This window comes from Dreissena polymorpha, chromosome 9 (genome assembly GCF_020536995.1).
Source record: "Dreissena polymorpha isolate Duluth1 chromosome 9, UMN_Dpol_1.0, whole genome shotgun sequence".
Classification (NCBI taxonomy): Eukaryota; Metazoa; Mollusca; class Bivalvia; order Myida; family Dreissenidae; genus Dreissena; species Dreissena polymorpha.
This window is the reverse complement of record NC_068363.1, coordinates 11,802,620-11,824,829: the sequence shown is the minus strand read 5'-3', so window position 1 is coordinate 11,824,829 and position 22,210 is coordinate 11,802,620. Positions and strand designations below refer to the sequence as shown.

Here is a 22,210-nt window from a genome sequence, read left to right as displayed (position 1 = left end):
AGAGAACGAAAGTCATCCGACTTTTGAAACAGTTTGATGATTGCTGGTTTGCTAATGCCATCAACACGTGAGGTTGTGTCACAACCCGTCAGCGCGTGTAGCAATGGAAGACTTTCGCACAACGAATTTCCGAATTGCGCACATGCTTTGCGAATATTCCATATCTTCTCTTTTTTAGCAGACAGTCTACGCACATCAGATTTGAAAGTAATGTTAAGTAACTGTGTTGAAAATTTGTGAAGAAGTAATACCAATAAATCTGTATCCTCACCAACTACAATAACATTTGAAGATACTGCATTTTCAATGGCAGTATCTACAATTAAACAATCAGCATCATCATTTGCGTGTCTTACGACAATACCATTTCCCACCAGACATTCACCAAGCATGAAAATGAAGTTATGTTTGTTTTCTTGGTTATTCAAAAAATCTTCTTTCTTCACTCTCAGCGGAGTTTCCAATGAAAACTTCACAGCTTTTCCGAGTTTCCCCTTTGTCCGGCGTAGATGGGTAATATCCTTGATGGTGGGTCCATTCTTATATCCATCAAATACAACAGTGATATCGCCTTTATAATTTCGGTACAGATTTTCGTAGTACATCAGACATATGTCTCCAAATGAAGTCCCTTGCATCCAAGGAAGTCGATGAATGAGTGACCCTCCATCTATAACGTAGCAAGTTCCATCAGAGTTATCAGTCTGTCCATCATTAGCTTCAATCTGTTTCCATAAAGCATCTGCTAAAGTTGACTTTTGGGTTTGTCTCGGTAATCCGGAATTGACAAAAAGCGTTGATGGAATACTGCACAGCTCAAACCTAACGACTTCTGATATATCTTCAAAGTATCTGTGTGCTACTGTTGTCAGACGTTGGAATAAAAGTTGAGTATCAATTTCTATTCTTTCACCGCTAACCTTTACTGAAGCTTTATTATTTAGTGTCACTGCTTGTTTTGACCGTTTGAATGAAAACGTATCTGATCTTTGTCCAATCATTTCTTGAATCATGGTTTCGCCTATTTCATGTGAAGTATCAACATTAACTGGTTTTTTTGCTATCAGTCCACATTCAATATTCCTCAGCTCAGTTTCATTTTCAATGAATGGATTCCTCTCTCTTAGAAATGTAAGAATTGTGTTGATATCTTTTGAATCTCGAATCACGCGAGATTTGCCAGCCTCTTTGTGTTGATCACTTGTTTCGAATGATGTTCCGCTGACTTCCTGCATTGCATTATTAATCTGCAAACATGCTGGCATTGAATGCAGCCAAAGTCCTCTTTGAGTTTCAGACATGCCCCTGCCTCTTGTAAGACCACCAGTTGTTTTGAGTGATCGCATCAACATCTGCTCAATAAGAAGATCTGTTGAAAGCCCAGCCAAATATCGATCACTGCGTCTGACAACATGATATCCTTGTGCAAACGCTACATGCACATCAGGATTGATTCATTCAATTTTACCATTTTTTGTAAGTAAATGTATGCGCTTTTCAAGTACAAATTATGTCCAGAAGAGGCAAAATATGGAATCATTTTCCGAAGTGCTTCCAAGTGCAGCGACCAATTGCCTGTCCTTTCTGCACGAATGGACTGTTGGAGTATTGTTATCATATCCATATACAACATCCATAGTTTAGCTGTCCGATTACTTGAAAATCGCTGTGCGCAATCTCTTAAAAGAACAGCTGTTAGCATTTTAAGGCTCTCATTTGAAATGAAGGAGTCTGATGCTGCATCACCAGATTCGATTTGGTCAAATAACAAACCTAGATTGTTTAAATCATTCTTCAAATCACGATGTTCATCATTCCTTACAGTTCTGTTTGCTTGCAAATGGTCAGGGTCCTCAAAAAGAAAGCTCATAGACTGATTGACATCTTTCTTTTCAGTGTCAGTAAATTTGACATCAAGTTGGTTTTCAAGTAGCAACACTGTTAAAGCAATGTCGACCACCATATGTCCACGCAATGCTCGCTGTACTGCTTTCCCTGACAACATATGAGTTACGGCATTGGAAGCATAAACAGTTTCGATGGTTTCTTGTAAGCCAGATCCAGCAAAGAGGTGACCAATACATCCAAGGGAACTCATCTGAGTATGAAATGCTCCTAGCCGAAGTACAAGTTTCTTCATTGAACTTGAGGGATCCTGATGTCTAATGATGTCTGTAGCTTTTAGGAAAAGTGGTTGATCAAATGTGACTATAGGTGTCTGGCAATATCGCTGAGCTTGATCACAGACAAAGTTAAGTGTTGTAAAAACACAGTTGACGTCACTGGGGTTGAGATCAATCATTGGCAGATATGTTATGGCCGACTTCCTTGGAAAGTTCATTTGATCTCTGTCAAACATTAGCATGAATCCAGACCAACTTGGTTTACCCTGCCTCACAGGCTAAATGATCTTTGAGAACATGTCAATAGGTTCTGATTTATGATTTATATCAGGATTGGGAAGTTTCTCAAAAAGAGTAATTTCAACTTCTAAGTCACGTGGCTGAATAAAGTACCGTATGTCTACTCGTCCGATCTCTACTATTTCAGATAAAGACACTTCTTGTCGTGGTATACGTACTGAAACATCAGATCCAGGAGTTGAGGCTGCTATTATGCCCACACTTGAAATGTATTGTGGCCATCTAAAGTTCTTACGTTATGATCTGCATTGTCTGCTATAAAATGCAAGAATGTTGAGCTATTTTCCTGAGATAAAATGCTAGAAGAAAGCATGGCGGCAGCATTAGCTTCAAACTTTTGAATTTCCCAGTAAGAACAGCAATATCCAAGACTATTTAATTCATCTATCAGAAACCTGGATCCAAAATGGTGATGTAACTGTACTCCAAGTCCAAGGTGGAGGGGTACAAGTAAAGCTTTTGGTCTACAAGCTTGTATTATGCTTTGGCCAATACTGGCAGACTTTATATTATTCCCCTGGCCGATAAGGGCACCCAAAAACGTGTTCAGACATAAAGGTAAATAGTCCAAATTCTTATCGACTGACTTAATATCTATCGAACTTGGGTAATAACTTTTGTCACAATCCATACTTTTAATATCAGCGTTCAGTAGCTTTGCAGCAGTTAAAATAATATTGCGTTTCTTTTCTTCATCTGAGAGTTCTTGTGAGTTCTTATAGAATGCATGTACTATATTCGACACGTTTTCTTTTAAACTAACAATATCTGACTTTCCATCTACGCTACTTATTAAGATATCATTTCCAAAAAAATCTTTAATTTTTCTCTTCATGTGTTTACCTGTGTATGCTTTGTCACCACAACATTCTTCCATGATACCAACAAGGTCTTCTACTGTGATTGTTTCATTTTCACCTAAAGATTGTACATGGTCAGTTACTTTTTCAATGCAACACCTTGCTTGCCATCTTCAGGTCTATCCGGGCTTTTGATTTTAATTTTTGTTTTGCTTTCAGTTTGGTATGCTTTTGGTATGTTTTTGCCTGTTCTAAAATTAATATTGCAAGGCTGGTGATATTAAGCGTCCGCAGCAGGGAGATCTACCACATGCAAAAGCCTAATATTAATTTCTTTTGCCCATTGGTCCCCTCGGGAAATGCATATTGTCTTGATTGTGTTCTGAAACTCTAAACTCCGGTCAGGATATACATCAATTGACCTTTTTCTACTAGACGGACAATACTTTGCCTGGCAACCACAAAATAAACACCTGTTTTTAAAATCAAATGTCTCACAGTTTGAACGTAGCGCTTTTTGTTTGTCTATTTCACCATCTAAATGTATATTTGTCGCAGAGTTTTTCCTTCTAGTTAACGCTTTCCTGCACTTTGTATGAACAATATCGCCAGGTTTGACATCTGCATACGTTTGACTCGTGCCTGAATTCTGAATTCCTTCACAGCCTTTCTGCGTCAGACGTACGGTCTCTTTTCCCTCGCATACAGTTTCTCCACAAATTGCACAGGAATCCATCTGAAATAGAAATTTAAACAAAATAAGTATTCATTGGGAAGAGAAAACAATATGTGTTGGTGTAGTCAGGAATTCAGTCATACCATCTTCAAAACAATATGCACAACATTTCCAATAATGACTACATAAGTTGTTTCTTCCACAGTAAAATATGTTTAAGAAAGAACAAGGCTTGTCACCATAGGATGACATATGCCCCCTTTTTCCACATTTTTCCAAACCTAAACGCAAAGTGTTTTTCCACATTTTTCGAAACCTAAACGCAAAGTGTGACGGAATTTCAGACGGACAGACAGACGGACGGATGGGCGGACAGTGCGATCACTATATGCCTACCTTCAGGGGCATAAAAAACAATGTGTCACTGATAATATCACAGTCCCTTCACAACATATTTGCATTAAGATTTCAATATTCAAGTGTCATCCGTACCATAAAACTTTTTATTACAAACGGCATAGTTGTTCTTCAAGTAAATAATAAACCTAACACCATTTTTGTAGCACTTCAATGTGTCTTTTTCATTCAATATCAAGAACAAATTTAAACCATACCTTGCTTTCTGAATAGGCCCATCTGCTCACGTTGATGTACAAATACAACTTAATCAAAGTTCTTGTAGACAGCTTGATCATTTAAACACACTGAAATAAAAAGGTATTGTTTAAAAATCATCACTCCTTCATATTGTGTAGATGGCATCCAGACAAAAGAAGAAATCTCATGTTATAATAGCTAGCAATTTAACTAGCAATTTCTTCTTTAGACTGAACTTTTCTCATAAGATACACGTATGGGGGTCTTCTAATACTTTCAATATCAGTACATCAACATTTATTTTCTGGGTAATTTGTTAATACAGCTAAACAATGCCATTTCGGTATGTCTTAAGATATTAATAATGACATTGTTTGCACTGTATACACCAGCAATACATAGGTGTATGGGATACATAGTTTTTTTTGCAAAATAAAGAAATGAAGATTTTATAAAAATCTGTTTCTCAAAACATGCTACATAAACAGGAAATTTAATGATTATAAAAGTATCCGTACCTTATAATATTTACAGTAAATGCATCATCCACTTTCTAACTGTCCTTACATCTCATTGAATTTTATAGGACTGGATTCCTGTAATACACAAAACAAAAGATTATAAAAAAATCACACACACATAAAACATTTAAATGCGCCCTTTCAATGTTTTCCCTAAAATAGTGAAAATAATTTTATTATGGCCTTTATTGGCTTCCGTACTTTTTTTATTTCATTACAGTTTACTATGGCAATATTTGACATATTTTAATTTGTTTTGTCAAGCCCTTACTCCCCGCTTGAAAAACTGTTTGTTCTCCCAACTAGTTTTTGAAAAGAGCCGTAAAAATTTCGTTTTACAGACCAAAACAGAATCGCCTGCAGAACTCTTAAAAATCTAAGGGAGTAAGGCAGAGACCAGAGTGGTTCGAGATTAAATATTCGAGAAACTGTTATAATAATTATGTTATACATAAAAAAATTGCATCAATGATCAACGTGTTCTATCTTTATATAAAGAACTGTTAAATACCTGAAGATATGTTGATTTCAAAGCCGAATGCCAGTATTAATCTCGTAATATTTACCAAGATAAACACACGCAGCCATTGTATTATTTGTGACGTCATCCTGTTTTGACGTCACTTTCCTGCTGATTTTGTATGTATGGAGGCATATCAAGGACACTTCCAATTTCTCACTTTGGCCATTTTCAAAGTTGATTATCTTGAAAACGGCAAAAGCAAAACAATGGGACTTTTTTTTGGATATACACCATGTCATCCTCTGTCGCATGACGCAAAAAGAAATTCTTTTGCAATTATGTCTAGGTCAAACCTTTCCCTGACTGGACTATTTAGCGCATTTAATAAGTAGCTAATAATTAAGTTGTATGGTTTCCTTAAATCTTGACATTATGTCAGCGCTGAACGTTGAAAGAACTTATGTTAATTGATATGCTTCTTTTACTGTTTTTACTAAAAATCTGTCAACGAAAATTCATAATTGAGATTACCGGGTAAGAATGAATTGAAATTAAGTTGTTCATCTCTGCAATGATGACATTGTTGATTGTTTTGAGATGAGCACTTTTATACTTCATTTTATTGCAAATATAACTTATGTAGTCATTCAAATTTAGATGCTGATCAACAAAGGTGTTTACAATTTTGTCAGCTTTTTAGACGTCTTGAACACTTATTAGTTTATCTTACACCTCAATTTGTTTTTATTACCGATTCCCTTGCGCTTTTAAATTGTTAAATAAATCATGATATCGTTTGCGTCACACCAGTCAACCACGGTGTTGATGTCTGCCGAGAATTTCGTTTGAAGACATTATCATCATCAACAATGTAAATAAGATTATCACAAGTTAATTCCTAAAACAGCAATATATTGTACTTGCTTCACGTCCCGACTCAAAACTGTAACGCATGTGCAATGGTTCAGAACTTGATTGTTCCAGTACCTAAATCTGACCAACATCACGGATGATGACTCTCTTTCGGCGTCATTTCCGGCTGTCTGCAACGAGATGTTTGTGGGTGAGATCCGGCACTATTTGACGCCGCTCGTAGAGTCCCACTTCCTGTTGGCGCTCGTCTACTGCGTTCTCGTCGGCACGGCCCTCTGCGTCGGCACCGTCGGTAACGTCATCATCATGGTCGTGAGCATGACGTCGCACGCCATGAACTGCGTCGATCGAGACTTTGTCATTAATCTGGCGATGGCAGACATTTGAGTGGCGCTGGTTGCCGACCCAATGTGCATCCTTGGTGAGTTGGGAAGCCGTGGGTAGAGAGCAATATCTTGTGTCAGCATCAACGTACATTGTGATAGAGTATTCGTTTTTTACGCAATTTTCTCATCAGCGAATGACTAGTAGTAATTAAAGGCCGGTGGTGAGTATATTACATTTATTTTTAATAGAACCATTTTGTTTGTATTCGAATGTACAAACACGATAGGTTGGCCTACGCGTTGTGCTGGATCATCCATTTTATTATATGAGTCGTGTTCTGAGAAAACTGGGCAAAATGCATGTGCGTAAAATGTCGTACCAGATTAGCCTGTGCAGTCCGCACAGGCTAATCAGAGACGACACTTCCCGCCTTAACAATATGTTCGGTAAGAAGGGACTTCTTTAAACGAAAAATACCATAAAAGCGGAAAGTGTCGTCCCTTTAACCGAAAAAGCGCAAATCCCATTTGATATCACTATAATAATATGTTCATTCCACCTATACAGACGTTTTATAATGCCCCTCTCCGCACCTCCCCCTTTACCTGCAGGCGTGCTGAAGGTTGAGCGGTGGTTCCAGAGCATCTGGGTGCTATGCGAGCTGGTCGCGTCCATGTGCTTGACAGCCTGCTTCTGTGCGTTTTTCAGCCTCACCTTCCTCGCCTTCAACCGCTACGTGTTCGTCTGCAAGAACGTCTGGTACGACACAATCTTCAAGGTGACAAACAAAACACGCTTGTAAAGTATTAATCGTATTAGCCATATGAACATTTTAATTGTAGATACTAGTATATTTTCAACCAGAAAACATTATAAGTATTATCTAGTCACTTGGTCTAACATGTCCCATTAATTAACAAGAGCACCGCCTTGCGGGTGCAGACCGCTCATCTATTTTCTTTTTAAAGGTGAAGGGACTCTCATTTTTAATCACAAAGGAGGGAGGGGTGGAGTGAAGAGGGGTGTATAGTGTGGGGGAGTGGACATTTATTACATTATCTTCCAAAAATATGTAAAAAAAATGCACACAAAAAAAAATTCGGGGAGGGGGGGGTATGGTTGGGGTGGGGGTGGGGGTGGGGGATTCTTTGGTGTGATGGTTGGACGGTATTTCAAACATAAGATAATAAAAATAAATATTTGTGTTTTTAACCGTTTAGAAAAAAAAATGGGGGGGGGGACGAGGTGGGGGGGGGGTATAGTGTGAGGGTGTGGTGGTAATTTGTGAGATGATCTTAAAAAAAAAAAATTGGGGGGGGGGGTGAGGTGGGGGGGGTATAGTGTGAGGGTGTGGTGGTAATTTGTGAGATGATCTTAAAAAAAAATAGGGGGGGATTCGGTTGGGGGAGGGGGGGTGAGGGGTGATTCTTGGGTGCGATGGTTGGAGGGTATTTCAAACATAACATAATAAAAATAAATAGTTGTGTTTTTTAACCGTTATAAAAAAATTGGGGGGGGGGGGGGGTGGGGGTATAGTGTGAGGGTGTGGTGGTCATTTGTGAGATGATCTTAAAAAAAATAGGGGGGGGGATTCGGGGGAGGGGGGAGGGGGGGCACGGGGGATGGTTTGGGTGGAGTCTATTGTGGTATGTCAGGTAAGAGTAGTTTTGTCAAAGTATCAATCAAATCTAATCATAAATAAAGAAGTTATGGCAATTTTAGCAAAATTTAATAATTTGACCTTGAGAGTCAAGGTCATTCAAAGGTGAAGGTAAAATTCAACTTGCCAGGTACAGTAACCTCATGATAGCATGAAAGAATTTGAAGTTTGAAAGCAATAGCCTTGATACTTAAGAAATAAAGTGGATCGAAACACAAAATTTAACCATATATTCAAAGTTACTAAGTCAAAAAAGGGCCATAATTCCATAAAAATGACATCCAAAGATATGCAACTTGTCCTTTTACTGTACCCTTATGATAGTTTGCGAGTGTTCCAAGTATGAAAGCAATATCTATGATATCTATGATAATTTAGGGGTAAAATGGACCAAAACACAAAACTTAACCAAATTTTCAATTTTCTAAGTATAAAGGGCCCATAATTCCGTCCAAATGCCAGTCAGATTTACATAACTTTGCTTGCACAGTCCCCTTATGATAGTTAATAAGTGTTGCAAGTATGAAAGCAATAGCTTTGATACTGTAGGAATAAAGTGGACCTAAACACAAAACTTAACCAAATTTTCAATTTTCTAAGTATAAAAAGGGTACATAATTCTGTCAAAATGCCACTCAGAGTTACATTACTTTACATGCACAGTCCCCTTATGATAGTTAGTAAGTGTTGCAAGTATGAAAGCAATAGCTTTGATACTTACGGAATAAAATGGACCTAAACACAAAACTTAACCAAAATGTTCAATTTTTTAAGTATAAAAAGGGCACATAATTCTGTAAAAATGCACGCCAGAGTTATCTAACTTTGCCTGCCCAGTCCCCTCATGATAGTTAGTAAGTGTACCAAGTTTGAATGCAATAGCATTGATACTTTCTGAGAAAAGTGGACCTAAACGCAAAACTTAACCAAAATTTTCAATTTTCTAAGTATAAAAAGGGCACATAATTCTGTCAAATTGCACGCCAGAGTTTTCTAACTTTGCCTGCCCAGTCCTCTCATGATAGTAAGTAAGTGTACCAAGTTTGAATGCAATAGCATTGATACTTTCTGAGAAAAGTGGACCTAAACGCAAAACTGAACCGGACGCCAACGCCGACGCCGACGCAGACGCCGACGCCAAGGTGATGACAATAGCTCATAATTTTTTTTTAAAAAAATAGATGAGCTAAAAATGATTGTTTTGTATTTGCTGTTTTTTTAAACCACAGTGTAAAAAACTTTTGCAACGAAAAAAAACTATGCCGATGATTCATAAAAAAATGCATGATCACTATGATGGTGATGATATTGGTGGTAACTATAATGACTATGATGATGGTGGTGGTGAAGAAGTGAGTATGATGTTGTTGCTGCTTCTGAAGCTGATGATTGTAATGATGAATATGATGGTAATGACGGTGATGATGTCGGTGATGAAAGTAATGGTGATGGAGAGGGGATGATAGTGGTGAGGTTTTACTGATAATGATGCTAATTATGATAGAGATTATGGTGATTGTGATTATTTTAATGGCAATTTCATCATTGTGTGCATCGTGATGTGCGCATGCGCGTGGGTTCTGGACTTCCTGTTTGAGTTCCCGAACTTTATGGGCTGGGGAGACCACTACTTTGACCAAAAGAACCAGCAGGTAATCGTAGCTCATTCTTTTGTTTTTTTTCTGTCATAGTCATGATGATGATGATGATGATAATGATGATGATGATGATGATGATGATGATGATGATGATGATGATGATGATGATGATGATGATGATGATGATGATGATGAAGCTGATGATGATGATGATGATAAAGATGATGATGATGATGATAATGATGATGATGATGATGATGATGATGATGATGATGATGATGATGATGATGATGATGATGATGATGATGATGATGATGATGATGATGATGATGATGATGATGATGATGATGATAATGATGATGATAATGATGATGATGATGATCATGATCATGATGATGATCATGATCATGATGATGATCATGATGATGAGGCATATTAATGCTTAACTGTATGTCATAGGAATTAACTCTCGACCCGATATGCGAATAAATTGTTGTATAACCTTTGCCATTAAGACTCACATTTTTTGCCTGATCTTCACATCGCGTCTAACTTATCACTGATAATTTGGAATATATCAGTCTATAATCACTGCGAATTGTTGGCGACGCAAACATATAATAATAATATTATAGAGTTTATTTCAACATACATTCGGCTAAAAGCCCATGAGTACACATATATTACAACAAACATACACATATGGTCAATGACGTACAGAAACAGTCTTAGTACAAATAATTAGTATACACTTTATAGTTATGTTTGTATCTTTAATATTAAATTGATAAATACATGTCAGTACATGGAGAGAAGCTATTGATAACACAAGTCAGCTCTCATTTTAAAAGCTTTAAAAACAAAAATAGATAGATTTCGTACGCTTTTTTTCATTTTCAATCTGTAAAAGGTCAATAAACTTGATCATGTTTGTGTTTTTCCAATAATATTTATTTATATACTGCTTTCGTAAATTCTTAAACATTGGGCATTCCAGTAAAAAATGAAATTCGTCCTCAAGAACGTTACAGCGTTTGCATTTTCTGTTTTGAAACGGTATTTTTTCAGGCTTGTGCCATCTCCCTGCTTCCACTTCAAGTCTATGGGCAGATACTCTAAAACGAGTTAACGCAATTCTAAATTTTGAAACATTTACTACATTTAAATATGGTTGAAACTTAAAGCTAATGTAAAGGCTATATTTTCTACATCTGGTCGTGTTTTTAAGTTCACTTGACCAGTTTTGCAAAAACATATCAGATATTCGTTGTTTTACTATGGATAAAAAACTTAAAAAAGTAATATTTCCCACACCTTGAAAAATACTTCACTAAATCCTAATCTGTCTGATAATTCCATGACAGATTTGACCCAAGATTTTTTGTCTGGATATATAGCGTAATCATGTAATAACATGTCATAAATAATTTTTATGTACTTGACATTATCAGATTTTAATATTTTAAACCAGTACTTTAACACAAAGATGATACGTTTATTTATTAATGGCACACGTCCATGTTCCCCATAAACACAATTATTTTGTGTTTGCAACCTCACCCCTAATACTTGTTTACAGTATCGTATATAAATTCTTTCGATCTGAACACTATTATTTAATCCCTATACTTCACAGCCATAGCTTAGAATAGGCTCAATAAGTTTATTAAAAAGTTCAAGTCTATGATTATCTGATATATCTGGGTATTTAACTAAATCTGCATTCAACTTGTATATTGCTTTAAGAGCCTGTCCTGAGAGTGCGTCATATGTAAGTGAAAAAGAACCCCCAGTGGTAAATACTATGCCTAAGTATGTAAAACTATTCACTATTTCTACAATGTTTCCTTTGTAATAAAAATTTAAATTTCGTCTATTTTGTCCGCCTTTTTAAAAATCAGTATTTTTGTTTTGATTACATTAACACATAGCTTCCATTTAGAACAATACTGCTCTAATAAATCTAGTCCATTTTGAAGTCCAGATTCCGATTCCGCAAATATTACAATGTCATCAGCATATAACAATAAAAACAATTTTAACATACCAAGATTAACTCCTTCAAACTTATTAAGCGTAAAATGTTCCTCAACATCATTTAAGTACATCGAAAACAAAAATGGCGATAACGATTCACCGTGTCTCACTCCCAAATAGCATGTAAACGAATCAGTACTGATTTCATTATTAAATTTGATTTTCGATTTAACAACATTGTACATTGGTCTTACTAAATTCAAAATTTTACCACGTACCCCTAATTTTATCAATTAATACCAAATGATATCTCGAACTATAAAGTCAAAAGCCTACGTAAAGTCGACAAATGCTGTGTACAGTTTTTTACTTTGATTCAATATATGCGTAATAATACCCTGCAGTACAAAAATATTGTCAATAGTACCCATGCCTTTTCGATATCCGGCTTGAGCTTCTATATAAACATTATATTTTTCCACCCATAAGTTCAATCGACTATTAATTATTTTACTAAATAATTTTCCTATGATACTTAATAAGTTTATTCCTCTATAATTGCTCAGGTCGTCTAAATCCCCCTTCTTATGCAGTGGAACAATAAGTCCCTCGCTCCAAGTTTCAGGGAAGTAACCTTTATCAAACATTTTATTAAAAAGTAAATATAATACCCTCACAAAGTTTTCATTTCTAACACCGTGTTTAAGAAACTCGTTTAAAACGTAATCAGGACCAGCAGATTTTCCGTTTTTTAAAGATGTACATGCCTTTTTAATTTCGTCTTGTGATATTTCGACATTTAAATCAACAAACAATGCCTGAAATTCCTCGTTAAGATATCTTTCATTAAAATACAGAACGTCTTCATCTGGCTGATAAAAATGTGTGTCTGGATCATTAATGGATTTAAAATATCGAAAAAAATGTCATCAGTTTTTAATTTATCTGACTTGAAAGACTTTAGCGATTCCTTTAATAGCTTCCAATATTTTTTTGCGTCAAAACATCTATAATGTTCTAAAATCTTCGTCTGCTCTGAATCATAATTATATTTATTTGTTCTTATTAAACATTTAAACTTGCTCCAGGATTGAACCATCAAAATTCTATTTTCATCCGACCTGTCCTTTCTATATATATTCAAGTTATTATAAAATTCAGATTTTGCCTTTTTACACTCATCATTAAACCATATATTATTTTTATGCACACGATGTTTTCCTCTAACTTGAGTGTTTATTGTCTTCTTAAATAAAGGTGAACAGACATTATCAATTACAGAACAAAAATTGTCCAAACAATTATCTAATGACGCATCACTATGTGTAAGATCGATAGCATTACATATATTAATCAAAGATTGAGAAGTTTCTGCATTATTGAAAGATTGTATATAGATATACTTTTTGTCATTATCCTATTTAAATACGTGCGATACTTTATCACATTCATTTATAACACTTTCATTAAAACAACAATAATTTTTAACAGAAGTCATGTGAAATTGTACCACACAGTGATCCGATAATAAATTCGGATCAAGTACTTCAAACTGATCAATACATGAAAATAACAACGGCGTACACATAACTTAATCAATAACACTCGATCCTCGACTCGTTACACAAGTAAACTTTCCTAGTTGACTATCTACTACTTATATAAAGTTAGCGCTCCGCGTTCGATAAACATGGTAACTTTGTGTAGTACAAGTATTGGTTTCATATTGCTTCGTTGTTATGTTTGAACACACCCGAACAACGTTGTTGCTTTTATCTCATGCATAAAACTTCAAAATTGACAGTTAACACATTTTATGTTTCATTCGATTTTTATTGTGAACAGTAGGTCGAATGCAGTTAAGGCGACGTAGGTATTTGTCTTCAGAAATCTTAACAGGTCGATTTTATTGCAAGGTCTCGGGTAAGCGCCCGGTGCCATCATGTATATCTTGTCAGAGAACCTAGTATAAGAAACATATTTTCTGATTACTAGAAATAAAATAAATCGTTCGTCTATGTGATTGTTGATTCAGTGATTCAAAGTAGCATGGCGTTACACCTAAGTAATTATGGCCAATTTATATAACATGTTGAATATATTTAAAAACATAAATAATCAAATCACTATGAGTAGCTGAAACCTATTGCATATAATTGCTAACTTAATGACATTTTAAATAAGTGGTTGTTGTCAATCAAAGACTGTCGTGGTTTAAGACATTGGTTGTAGTACAACCTTTGCTATTCACTTACGGTAAGGACAATACATGAATTAGTATTGTCGAGACCATTGATGGCATACAATAGTTAAACTTTTTATCAGATTGATGCACGTTTTAATGCATGACCATTATATAAACCTTAAAATTAATATGTGTTCCGTTCGAGTTAAACTACCAAGACCATAGACTAATATTATACATAATAATTTTAATGGATATGGTGTCCGCCTTCGATCCCTTTGTGGGAGCGCTCTGTAGATCTACCCGGTACTCAAGTACTGCCTCAACACATAAAACAGACTCGAATGCTTTTAAATAAGCCTTACGCTTTCGATCACTCGGGCATTAATAAATAAATGTTAAACTTATATCTATTCCTCAAACAATAACGTTCCGTTTGTCGCAGTGAATCTGGGACCGCACTGCCAGCTTCTCGTACACGCTGATGGTGGCTGCAGGGCTTATTGGCTCCCCGCTTCTGTTCATGGGCGTCTGCTTCATGCTGATCTTCTACAAGATATACCGCAGCAAGATGGACGTGTTCACTCTCAACGTGGACGATCCGCTCAGGTATCAACTGTAATAAGCTGGGCTTGTATTCAAAAACCTATTTTTAGACTAGAATAAAGAATAGATTGAGAAAAAAAAAGTCCAGTGCTTGTATACTGACTTCCAATTTTTACTATGTTTAAAGAAAGTGTTCTAAACGAAGAATAATGTACCGGTATATAAAGGTTTGTTTTCCAATTGTATCTTATAATTAAAAGAGTTCTTGAATATTCCAATACTAACACGTAACTGGCCAATTTACACTGTAACCGAGGTTAATTAACGCTCAAAATCATATGTCGTAAAACGCGCTACGGAACATGAAACAAAATTCTATTTGAACAAACCTGTCCCAACAGGTTTTTTTGAGTAGGAGTTTCGATATTATAAAGTTTATTTAACACTCTATTGACATGAATATTAAGATAATACGGGTATTTATTCGAAAAAAATAGCCGACAACGACCAATTCAGCGTTAGAATTCTCGGGTACTGTTCAGTATATTTTCCGTACGCGGGGTACATAAGAGTACCCGGGGTACATTTAAGTAGTACCCGAGCCGACAATAACGAATCGAGGCAAAGTAACGCACGAAATATTAAAGTCCTGATCCTTGGGGTGTTAGATAAGATTGTGTAATCTTTGGGCGTGGTAAGTTTTTACCCCATTCTCAATAAAACAAACCCCTGACCCTAACTGTTACAGAGAAGATTTTTTTAAATGTATTCATATTTACTATAGAAGTCTTAAGAATATGCGATTGTGTTTAAGGCTTACAATGTCCTTTTATGCATTCCTTAACATACAAAAGTCCGATTGTTTGATTCGCTGCAAGAAAATATCAATCATTTAGTACATAAGCCCAGTAATATACGAATTATGTTGTTTTGTTGGTTTCGGTGGAATATCGATTTTAATTAACGAATAATCAGATAAAGTACTATTTCCCAAGTGGCTCAGTAGTAAGTCCGAAAAAAACATGTTATTTAAGGCGTGAAAAGATAATCACCTGCTATATAAGTCTTTGACGCACAGCCTTTGCAGCTTGCTCGACATATAAAATAAACACTGATAATAACGTGCAAAAACATGCTTGGGAGGGCGCATTTCTACGCATTAGAGATGACCTCGAAATAGGGCATACAATGACTCTGTCTAATCTGAGTTGTTCAATCCGTATTTTACCCAGAAACATACTAGTAGTTCATTATTTTCCATTGCTTTATATAGCATTGATAGAGTTGTATATGATTATATACTCACGAAGTACCTAAGTCCGGACGTGACTTGAATCGACACCCTTAAAATGTGTTTGCATTACTATTATCCAAATTATTGACTGAAGCACATGCCTATCTGAGCCGAACGTGTATGATTTCATAAGATTCCACTGGTCTAAAAAAGAGCATACGTTTTTCAAACCTTGTATATATGAAGAAATAAATGACGCGGCAATTAAAATTGAATCAGTGCTGTAGATAAATCACGCACAACTCAGAAAATGTGGAATGAAAATACAAGGAAATATTAAATTAAGAAAATATCTAGGATCTTGCTCACTCGGTGTAGTTCACTGATAATAGTATTTTTAATTTTTGGAATTAACTCTGTATAAAACGTGTTCAGATTAAGGTTCTCTGCTATATTTCATGACTCTGGCTTTTGTTAAACAAAATATTATGTTGTTTCCGTTTTACTTGTTATTTTTGTATGGTGCCGTTATTTAAAAAATAAGTTAATTGTCTGGAGTTAGCAATCTTTAAAAGATATTGTCTGAAATCACAGGTGGAATTGGACCAAAGTTGTTTGAAATGTTTATGTGAAGGTATTTTATTAAGCACATTATGCTGGTCCTGTCAACAGAGGGTGCGCACATACATACTAGTAGCTTTATGCTGGCTTTTTCAACAGAGGGTGTGCATATACATAGCAGTAGCTTTATGCTGGCCCTGTCAACAGGGGGTGTGCACATACATAGTAATAGCTTAATGCTGGCCTTGTTAACAGAAGGTGCACATGCATAGTAGTAGCTTTATGCTGGCCCTGTCAACAGAGGGTGTGAATATACATTGTAGTAGCTTTATGCTGGCTCTGTCAACAGAAGGTGTGCACATACATAGTAGTAGCTTTATGCTGGCCCTGTCAACAGAGGGGGTGCATAAACATAGTAGTAGCTTTATGCTGGTCCTATCAACAGAGGGTGTGAATATACATTGTAGTAGCTTTATGCTGGCCCTGTCAACAGAAGGTGTGCACATACATAGTAGTAGCTTTATGCTGGCCCTGTCAACAGAGGGTGTGCGCATACATAATAGTAGCTTTATGCTGGCCCTGTCAACAAAAGGTGTGCACATACATAGTAGTAGCTTTATGCTGGTCCTATCAACAGAGGATGTGAACATACATAGTAGTAGCTTGATGCTGGTCCTGTCAACAGAGGATCTGCACATACATAGTGGTAGTTAAATGATAGCCCCGTCAACAGAGGTTGTGCACATGCATAGTTGTAGCTTGAAGCTGGTCCTGTCAACAGAGGGTGTGCATATACATAGCAGTAGCTTGATGCTGGCCCTGTCAACAGGGGGTGTGCACATACATAGTAGTAGCTTTATGCTGGCCCTGTCAACAGAGGGTGTGCACATACATAGTAGTAGCTTGATGCTGGCCCTGTAAACAGAGGGTGTGCATATGTATAGCAGTAGCTTTATGCTGGCCCTGTCAACAGATGATGTACACATACAAAGTAGTAGCTTTATGCAGGACCTGTCAACATGGGGTGTGCACATACATAGTAGTAGCTTTATGAGGGCCCTGTCAACAGAGGTTGTGCACATACATTGTAGTAGCTTTATGCTGGCTCTGTCAACAGAGGGTGTGCACATACATAGTAGTAGCTAGACGCTGGCCCTGTCAACAGAGAGTGTGCACATACATAGCAGTAGCTTTATACTGGCCCTCTCAACTGGGGGTGTGCACATACATAGTAGTAGCTTTATGCTGGCCCTCTCAACTGGGGATGTGCACATACATAGTAGTAGCTTTATGCTGATCCTGTCAACAGACGGTGAGCACAAACATAGTAGTAGCTTTATGCTGGCCCTGTCAACAGGGGGTGTACACATACATAGTAGTAGCTTTATGCTGGTCCTGTCAACAGGGGGTGTACACATACATAGTAGTAGCTTTATGCTGGTCCTGTCAACAGGGGGTGTACACATACATAGTAGTAGCTTTATGCTGGCCCTGTCAACAGGGGGTGTACACATACATAGTAGTAGCTTTATGCTGGTCCTGTCAACAGAGGGTGTGCATATACATAGCAGTAGCTTCATGCTGGCCCTGTCAACAGGGGGGGTGCATAAACATAGTAGTAGCTTCATGCTGGCCCTGTCAACAGAGGGGGTGCATAAACATAGTAGTAGCTTCATGTTGGCCCTGTCAACAGATGGTGTACACATGCATAGTAGTAGCTTTTTGATGGTCCCGTCAACAGAGGTTGTGTACATACATAGCAGTAGGTTTATGCTGGCCCTGTAAACAGATGGTGTACACATACATAGCAGTAGCTTTATGCCGGCCCTGTCAACAGAGGGTGTGCACATACATAGCAGTAGCTTTATGCTGGCCCTGTCAACAGGGGGTGTGCACATACATAGTAGTAGCTTTATGCTGGTCCTGTCAACAGAGGATGTGCGCCGAAATAGTAGTAGCATTATGATGGCCTTGTCATCAGAGGGTTAGCACATACATAGTAGTAGCTTTATGCTGGCTCTGTCAACAGAGGGTATGCACATACATAGTAGTAGCTAGAACCTTATGGCAGCAGTTACGAGGAAGTAATTTTAATTTGCGACTAGTCCTACTTGCTTTCTGTTCTTATTTACGCACAAAACAAAATGAGATGCCTTTAGAATCCGGACCAACGAACGGACGCATGAACTTGCCACAGAAGTAGAAAAATCTACAACATTGTGAGAAACTTCAACACAAGCATCATCAAGCCGCTTTAACACTTACATGTATATGGGTCATGAACAACTTTTCTTCAGACTTGACGCATTATGAACTACAGAAAATAAGAGAGCAGGCTGCGAACAACCGTAGATTAGATAACAAAATCAAATTCAAAGAAAGAAAGTAAGGCCCGACACGTGAATATAAAGCTGGAAAGTAAAATAAAGAGCCCCAGAGAGGAGACAATAAACATTCACATGGAGAGAGGTGACACTAGGCTGTGGAGACTGACCAAGGCCTTAAATGACAATAGAAACATGTTTCAAAAGATGACTCAGTAATAAGATGAAAGAATCTTGACGGGTAAGGAGACCGGAAATGCTTAGGCGAAATTATACGCATTGAAGAGTAAAGACACAGTACCAATGACTAGGGAATGTAGAACTGCAGAAAGAAAAGAGAAAAACTACAACAAAGCGCATGAAGCCATGATGAAAAAGATCACTTTCGAGAAAATGAAGAAGATTTACAAGCAGCTGAAATTATCTACTGCATAGTCAATACAGCCCTCCAGAAGATATTGGAGATTTTCAACGTCATTTGGTAGCAGGGCTAGGTACCCTGGAGACAGAAAGCATCATAGAAAACGTACGAAAACACAAACAATGGGATATCTTCGAATAACATTTCGAGGCTCTCAACCGAAAGTCCACTAAGCAAAACTGGCCGTCGTGCAAAACTGACCCTCGCGCTCGTGTATGAAGAATACATGACTTGTTTGAGTTGAATTAGCTAAGAGAATGAACTTGAAGCAACAGGCATAGAACGCATGCATACGCAAGGAAGAAACTTATTAGCATGAGGAGGCTGTCACCAGCACAACGGGGTCCGAATGAAAAGACTGCCTAATCCGACCAGTAGACTATATGCAGTGTCCAGATAAAGGCTATGCACATCACCACCGTTGCAGGAAGATCCACGCCACTAATGGAGATGGAACATACCATGGGCATTCCTCACATAAAGATAAGAAGGGAATGTAAAGCCTTAAAGCAGATCACAGAGGTCATTTGTGACCCTACTTTTCTGTATTTGGGACCAGACGGCTGAACGCGCCCTCCAGGAATGCGAGGAAAACCAACCACTAAAGGGAAAATTAAGACCCGTCCGAAAATGTAGGCCTACAAAAGAAACTATACGGATAGTTGAAGCTCTCCATTAGCCCAATCGTTTCATCCTTGCCTCCAATTTATAAGTGCAGTGATTGAGAAAAAGAAGAGGAAATAATAGAAACAAATGGCAATCACTTGAAAGAAGCCGATTGCTGGATTTTCAAATAGTTTCGACAAAGACGACAGGCGTTGTGGCAAGTTTCCCAATCGAAGAGCGGGCTCATTTAAATGAATATATATTAAAGACCTTCTTCACGTAAACTGTTGCCGTACATCGAAAAACACACCCACTGAAGTGCGCTTGGAAACCCCTGTTTTTGTAAATACGAATTGGAATAATCTGTTGGTCTTTCTTTATAGTACAGTTTTAATATCCCTGTATTAAAGCTGCAATTTGCGGCTTTTAAGCGTTCTCGTTAAAGTCGGTATAGCGACACATTTTCATAATGCCCCCTTTTGTACATCGATTTTTCCCGATTTCAATTTGGTAACAATTAAACATTAATTACTGCTGAGATAATATTTAACAATATTTTCGTGGCTTAACTCATTTGAATTCCGTCGTAACAATTTGTTTGAAAATAACTCTGTTTTAAAATACTTGCTAGTCTTAAATTAACGTTTTCTTAGGCTCTTACCAGCCCCGATCTGTAAAGTACATAGATACATTCGCGCCTCACAGGATGCAGAAGGTCTGGGTTGAGACGTTAAGGTCCTCCAAGACGCTGCTTGTCGTCTTCATCGCCTTTGTCGTCTGCTGGACGCCTTACGCCATTGTGACGGCGCTTGACGTTGAGAACGCGTTCCCCATGGAGCTGCACTTGTTCATCACCCTTCTGGCACACCTGCACTCCAGCCTTAACTTCATCATCTACATGTTCTTTAACAAGTAAGGCCGTTGACTTGAGAATTGTGACCCCCAAAAAGTAATTACATCATAATATAACACGTATAATTATATAATAAAAAGTTATAGCATTATAATCGCATGACAGACCACCCCCCCCCCCCCCACACACACACATAGTAATAGTCTTATACATGTGCACACTGTTCAAATGGTACATTCATTTGAATGCTGACACACGTCCTGTTTCAGAACTTTTCGGCGCACAGTGATGACCATGCTACGCTGCCGACTTTCCCATCAATCGTCTAGGAGTTCCATAGATACCTCGGAAACCAGCCGCTCCGGAAAGTCGGGCTCCAAGTTCTCATTCAACCTGGTGCTCAACCAAAAGAACGCATACACGATCAAGTCATCAGAGAAATAACGGACAATTGCGCTGCTTTAGAGCATGATTGACAAGATATCGGGGACGGATTCTTCAAGGAGATTTTAGACAAAAAACGTCGAGAAGAGAGGATTGAATAATCTTTTAATTTGTACAGCAAAAATCGGGTCGAATCAAACATACAAAAAAGAAATTATTTTTGCCGTTACTAAGGCCACACGTACATACCCACGTGGCCAAGAACACATCGGTACACAGTACTCATGGCGACAGTGAACTAAGAGCAACGATAATTTTTATTATAATATCAATTACATACTTAATTCTCCCGCACTATGGTGTTGATTGTTATATAGGATATATATTGTTTTGTGTATTTGTTGCCTTTATTTTATGTGTTGTCTTACTACTTTAAGAAGCATCTGCATAAAACAGTTATTGACCATATTTGCATGCGATATATCAAATGCAAAATATTTTAAATATACCCTCTATGTCGTAATGTAGGACCTCGTCATTCTGCTAATGTTTTCTCAACGTATTATTTCTTTATAAGTTAGCTTATTATTACCGATTTAACCACCATAGTACCAGAATATCTACCAAACACGTCCCTGTTTAACATGCCATTATAGTTCCATGTGTCAATCTAATGAGTTATAATACATGTATAAATACAACTCTTTAAATGACACGACAGTTCTATTTGCATGTTTTACACCACTTAACACCAGTGTAGTAATAGAAGCACACCAACTACGGCATAGACATGTGGATATTGTAAAACATATATTAATTGTGTATAGATAATTAAACATGACATTTGAATACAGCATAATAGAACCATACTAGAGCAACAGTATTACCATTTAACAAGTTTGGATACAATTTCATTCAGAATACATCCGTTATTATCTTGCCACTAAAGTTACCAGTTCGGATACAATTTCATAATAGAATAAAATTGTTCCACTATTGTCAATAAGCATGTGTGAACTCAAATGACTGAGAATTTGTGCGATCCCAGAGTATAGTGATTAAATCATAGCAATTGTATGTAAAACTTTAGCACTATAAAACGTTGTGTAATGTTGTTTAAGTACAACTTTTGTAAACTGTGAAATATTGTATTAGTGCATAGTCGTGTGCGTGTATATCTC

General features: G+C 37.2%; 1 protein-coding gene across 1 annotated transcript; it reads left to right on the top strand.

Annotated features, from left to right (window-relative positions):
- The first annotated feature begins 14,584 nt into the window (after positions 1-14,584).
- On the top strand, positions 14,585-21,089 carry LOC127844830 (lysophosphatidic acid receptor 2-like). Its single transcript, XM_052375338.1, has 4 exons — positions 14,585-14,709; positions 19,614-19,682; positions 20,498-20,704; positions 20,915-21,089. Exons 1-4 carry the CDS (start codon positions 14,585-14,587, stop codon positions 21,087-21,089), a joined length of 576 nt encoding a protein of 191 aa, XP_052231298.1.
- The last annotated feature ends 1,121 nt before the right edge of the window (positions 21,090-22,210 follow it).

Coding starts and splice junctions, on each gene's coding strand:
- LOC127844830 (XM_052375338.1), top strand. CDS start 14,585: ATGGTGGCTGCAGGGCTTATTGGCTCCCCGCTTCTGTTCATGGGCGTC. Junction 14,710..19,613: donor AACGTGGACGATCCGCTCAG/GTATCAACTGTA, acceptor CCACCGTTGCAG/GAAGATCCACGCCACTAATG. Junction 20,705..20,914: donor ATCTACATGTTCTTTAACAA/GTAAGGCCGTTG, acceptor GTCCTGTTTCAG/AACTTTTCGGCGCACAGTGA.